This window comes from Zea mays, chromosome 9, assembly GCF_902167145.1.
Source record: "Zea mays cultivar B73 chromosome 9, Zm-B73-REFERENCE-NAM-5.0, whole genome shotgun sequence".
Taxonomy (NCBI): domain Eukaryota; kingdom Viridiplantae; phylum Streptophyta; class Magnoliopsida; order Poales; family Poaceae; genus Zea; species Zea mays.
In genome coordinates, this window is record NC_050104.1 from 143,665,576 (window position 1) to 143,671,088 (window position 5,513).

Sequence of the window (5,513 nt, forward strand, 5' to 3'; positions counted from 1 at the left end):
GGCAGGGGTGGGCGCCTCATGTGCCATGGTGAGCTCCTCGAGGAGAAGCTCGTTCCTCGCGACGTGGAAGGTGGGGAAGGGCACGCTCCTCTTGATGAGAGCCTTCAGGTGGCCGTAGCGGGGGCTGAGGCCATGTAGGAGGTTCAGCACCAAGGTACGATCGGCAACTGGCTCGCCGAGATCGCGGAGAGAGTCAGCGAGGCCCTTCATCTGGCGGCAGTATTCTCCCACGGAGAGGTCCCCCTGAGAGAACAGGTGGAACTGGGCGTTGAGGTGGAGTGCCCGAGCATCCCGATTCCCGAGGAACTGGTCCTCGAGAGCGCGCAGTGTCCGCCTGGTCGCGGATGATGTCCTGTAGCTCAATGGTGATGGTGTCGTGGAGCCACGAGAGGACAACGCTGTCCATGAGGCTCCAGGAGCGAGGAGACGGAGTGTCGTGGTCGACGAGGACGTGATCGTCAAGGACGAACCGCCGCAGCGTGAGAAGGACCTGTCCTCGCCAACGGGGGTAGTGAGAAGACGCCAGATCCAACACCACGGACACGAGGGCCCGGATGTTGTGCAGGCCGGCGGCTTGAGCGTGGAGAGCAGCGATGAGGTCGGCGTCGAGGTCAGAGGCGTGGGGGTCCTCTGGGGGCTCTGCATCGGCGAGTGTCGGGCGGCCGAGGAGGCGCTGCGTGGTGGCCATCTGGGTGGTCAGAGCGGCGCCCAGGGCACGCTCACGCTCCAGGGCGAGGGAGGCAGCGCGTTCGCGCTCCCGCGAGGCCGTCACAGCGGCCTGGATCATAGCGAGGGTGCCGACGAGCGGGGAGTCGGTGGAGGGCGCGACTCGGTGACTCCAGGTGGGCGAAGCGAAGGCGGGAAAGCCCGGCGGGGAGCTGCGACGCAGGGGCAGCGGGGAGGCGGCGTGGATCGGCCCAAGGCCGGCGATGTAGGGGGCCCCCCCATGGGTGAGCTCGCTGCTGGGTGCAGCAGGGGCGATGGGGGGTGTGTGCCAGGGCCGGTGATGTCCCCGACGTTGAATCCGGCCGTGGTGGCGGCAGGTGCGTCCATCGGGCGTTGACGCAGCAGGGCGACAGGACAGAGAGGCAGAGGGGTTCTGCAGTCGGGCGCGGACCTGCTGATGGCGCGGCGTCCTGGGCGAGGGGCGTCGGTGCAGCAGACGGCGAGGTGAACAGGGAGGGAGGGCGCGGCGACGTCCTGGCAGGTGGCGGCGCGGCGACGACCTGGCGTGGCCGCGGCTGCGTCCGGCCAGAGGGCGGCGCGGCGGACAGGGAGGGAGGGCGCGGCGGCGCCCTGGCAGCGGGCGGCGTGGCGACGACCTGGCGCGGTCGCGGCTGCGTCCGGCCAGAGGGTGGGGGGCGCGGTGGCGTCCTGCTGTGGCGTCGGGTCGCCGAGGCAGCAGGCGGCGCAGGCGGTGGGGAGTGAGGGAGGGAGGGAGGTAGAGGGGAGGCCGGCGGCGGGAGGAAGGCCGGCGGCTGGGGCCGGCGGCGGCTGCAGGGGGAAGAAGCCCCCTGGCGGCTGTAGCAGTGTGTGGAGAGGATGTAACCCTAATCTGATACCATATTGGAAACTGAACCCATACCCTGAACAAGGTTGGGAGTGGTATTAATAGAGTAAGTAACTGGGTCAGGCCCATTACACTGGGGGTATGACGGTCATTACAAGGGGAACACCACAAACCCTAAACGGGTAGTCTAACATAGATCCTGACCTTACCTCAAAGAATATGGGAATACACACAATGCTCGGTTGGCTTGGGTCGATTCCATTTCCAGATGTCACTGTTATTTCCCAGAAGAACGTACATCCAGTCAACAATAAGGAAGACCAAATTTTTATAACAAAAGAAATACAATGTGTTTCCCAGCAATCTCTAAGGTCCAATCTGCTATTCAAAATGACAAAAGTGTAACTGAAGAGTGACATGCTGGACATTATCTATGCCTGCCCGGACAACATAAGAACTAAACAGTAAGCTCCAATCTGCTATTCAAAATGACAAAATGCAGTTGTGAAGTTTGTTATTAACCTCCTGATCCATGACTGGAACAGAGCATGTCAGTTCAGACTTGAGCATACAAAATTGCAATCCTAGTATCATCCAATTGCCCCCCTTTGTATCTGGCCTTCGTTTTCCTTACATAGATAGATGACCCTGCTTTTTATCATGTTAAGCAAAACTATGATGTATGTTGACAAGTGCTAGAGAGTAATAATTTTTTTTTAAAAAAATAGTGTTTCCATTGAACAAACAAACAACATGAATATGATAAGAAAACAAATCACTTCATTCTAAGTCATAAGCAAGTTAACATTAAACGAGAAACATGTGATTGACATCAACTTCCTGGTCAAACGTGTTTGACTGCATCACGGTTTTAACATATTTCCCAATTGCTCAATCACTGCCTTGGTCGTGGTACTAGCAAACTTCAAATTGGCTGCAAAGTACATGGGTAGCTTAATGAGTTGCTTATGTGATACATTAAAAGTTAAGCACATGTGTTATCATCTTTGATTAATACTCAAAAGAAATCATAGTTATTGAAAGAACTAAATCGAAGCTTGAGTTACAACTCACATGAGAACGACTTCTACTCAATTACCTAAAAAACAAAATTGTAAAACAGAAATTAAATTGTTAGAAAAAACGATGCGCAAAACCTTGGGTAGGACCGTGGTAGTAGAGAAATATGTACCACCATGCACATATTACAAAAGAAACCTCAGCAATAATTACAACAGATTGGATAAGCACCCAAATACAGGCAAACGCAACAGCTCCCGTAAGCAATATTGTCCAAGGCTGACACCTGAAAAAAGGGAAAATATAGTTGTCTTGATTATAAGACTTGAGCATAGAAGCTAAGTTTATAGAAGAAAGGTTATCTTCTTCACATAAGGCCAAACTTATGATGTTTGGTGAAAAAATGGCAACATGAGAAGAGGTGCGGAAAAAATCTAATACATTTAAATTTAAAAGTTCAAAAGAGATTTGTCTATTGTATTTAGTACAAATGCCGTTAGTGTTCTCTGGATAAAAAAGGCAACAAAACGAAAACACAGTAAGTTTCTATGATAGAATATATCATTGTATTTACATAGGCAAATCGCCTTTTACAGTCAATCGATCATGGAGAGATCACCCCGCATTATTTCAATAAATATTGTCAAAGAATGAATCAAATAGATCTAATTACATCTAATAATAAAACAAATGGTTCTATGACAAAGAATTGATGTTAAACAGCCAAAAATAGTGCTGACTCATGAAAACTTTAGCCAGCAAAGTCCTGCCTTCCACCAGTCTGTTGGTGCTAATGCCTAGAGTTTTGGTCAAGTTTCTCCAATTAAGTTAGGAACTTGAAAACTTCTGCAATTGCACAATCATGACACTGATATCATCAGTTGAGCCCCTGGAAATCGACGTCTCAGTGAGCATCCTGCAGGCAGCCAGGCGAGAGGTCTTGTCATTGTTAATGCATAGAGGACGTGCAAGGTCTACTGCCTCCTGATTATCGATCTTATCCCATAGGCCATCAGAAGCAAGTATCAAGAACTCGCACTGGTGGTCGACGAGGAGCGTCCTAGTGTCTGGGTTAGCCACAACCCACTGCTTTAGGTGTCCATCCCCAATGCCCCTAGACACTGCCAGGGAACCCTGGACTCGCCATGTCCCATGGTAATTCACCACAAATCCACCCTGAAAAGCAAATGAGTAAAGCACATAAGCGAGATTGAACAACAGTGTATAGTTCATGTATTCTCAATTGTTAATTACTTGCTCAATCATCTAGCCGACACAGCTATGATGCATTTTTCAATTGCATTAGCAGAGTTTGTAAAAGAAAGGAGTAGGGCTACGACATCCTGTACATACCAAATTTTCAATTCTCTCCTTCTCATCCTCCCGGGAGGCCCGGTGGTCCGAGGTGAGCACATCTGCTTTCCCTGCTCGGCTGAGCACCGCACGGCAGTCTCCAGCGTTGGAGACGACCAGACCACCCTTTTGGAGAACGGCTGTGACGCAGCACGCGCCCCCGCTCTCGTCCCTCTTGAGGAATTCCTCGTCCGTCTTGAGGTAACCCCTGTTGACAGCTCCTTCGATCTCTCCTCCGCCGTTCACCTTCTTGAACTCCTCGGCCAAAAACTTGGGCATGTTCTCCGCAGCGAACTCTGCCGCATTTTTGCCCCCGTGACCATCGAATACACCAAAGAGCGCCTGAGCATATGGAATCAATCGATTAAGTTTCAAGTTCGTCTTTAGTTGTGTTCTTTTTTTTCTTCAAAAACACGAGAAAAGTACACACATCGAAACAGAGAGTCAGAGAGATTTTCAATCGAGATTACCACTTGGGGATCTCCGCCGAGAGCGACCTCGGCCACATGCCGGTCCTCCATTTCCACCCTTCTCCTCCCCTTCCCCCTCCGGCAGTACGCTGCGAACTCCTCCCCCTCCTCCTCCACCTCGTTCGTCGGATCTGCCTCCACGGCAGCCACCGCAGCAGCAGCAGTCGCGCCGGACGCCGGCACAAGGAGCGGCGCAGGTCGCCGCCGCTTCAGCACGGCCCCGCTTGGTACCGAGGCCACCGCTGCGGCAGAGGCCAGCTGGGGCGATGGAGACGGGAATACCTCCTCCCGGAGCAGCGCGCGGAGCGCGAAGGGGCGGAGCGGCGAGCCGGCGGCGGCGGGCGCGGGCGCGGGCGCCGCGGAAGAGGCGGAGACGGCGACGGCGGGCTCCGGCGACGCGGGAGCGGCCTTGCAGGACAGCGGGCGGCGTGAAGGCGAGAATACTGGCGAGTTCGGGATGGTCACCGTGCAAGACATCGTGACGTGAGGCCAAGGGCCAAGGCGGCGGGGGTAGGTTTTCGGGTAACCACCTCCTAGCAAGTAGAGGACTGGTTTCTGATTGCGGAAAATGGCCATTTGAAAAGGGGATTATATACGGGTGACAGACCAGCACGCGTTGCGGACTTGCGGTGGACGCGCCTACGGGAGAGTATGGATAAGGAGAAGAATGGACTTTGTGCTATCATAGTCAACGGGGATAGGAACAAACGACATGCTGTTTTATAAATGTTTTATGTTTCCTCTCACGCTGCGTTTGATTCCTTGGAATTAAATTTCATTTTAATAATAATAATAGTGTTAAGTTAATACGTCATATGTTCCAAATTAAAAATTATTTTAGTTAATTAATAAATGCTGTCGGAGAGTAGATCTCCGGCCGGGTGGCGGAGTGCATCTGTCCTAAGTCCTAAGATGAGGAGGGGCTTAGACGTTTCGCTTGATCGATGGAAAGAAAGAGCAGTGGACAAAAACACACGAGGATTTAGAGTAGTTCGGGCCGCCGTAGCGTAATACCCTACTCCACTGTGAGATGTATTGCTTGAGAGCTTGTATAAGCTAGCGAGTCTCAGATCGCGTGTGTGTAACGTCACATGCCTCCCCTTTTATAGCTGAAGGGGGGGCATGCACAAAGGGACTAGGCCCCGACATGTTGTAGCATC

General features: G+C 52.5%; 1 protein-coding gene across 1 annotated transcript; it reads right to left on the minus strand.

The window, feature by feature from the left end:
• Positions 1-3,055: 3,055 nt before the first annotated feature.
• On the minus strand, positions 3,056-4,918 carry LOC103639268 (probable protein phosphatase 2C 32). Its single transcript, XM_008662028.4, has 3 exons — positions 4,354-4,918; positions 3,884-4,225; positions 3,056-3,706 (listed from the first exon to the last, which is right to left on the minus strand). The coding sequence occupies exons 1-3, from the start codon at positions 4,828-4,830 to the stop codon at positions 3,359-3,361; spliced, it is 1,167 nt and encodes a 388-aa protein (XP_008660250.4). The 5' UTR covers positions 4,831-4,918; the 3' UTR covers positions 3,056-3,358.
• Positions 4,919-5,513: the final 595 nt, after the last annotated feature.

Excerpts from the sequence above, each read along its gene's own strand:
- LOC103639268 (XM_008662028.4), bottom strand. The coding sequence starts at position 4,830 with ATGTCTTGCACGGTGACCATCCCGAACTCGCCAGTATTCTCGCCTTCA. Across the intron at positions 4,226-4,353 it reads TCGGCGGAGATCCCCAAGTG|GCGCTCTTTGGTGTATTCGA; the intron begins GTAATCTCGATT and ends CCATATGCTCAG. Across the intron at positions 3,707-3,883 it reads AGGAGAGAATTGAAAATTTG|GGTGGATTTGTGGTGAATTA; the intron begins GTATGTACAGGA and ends TTTGCTTTTCAG.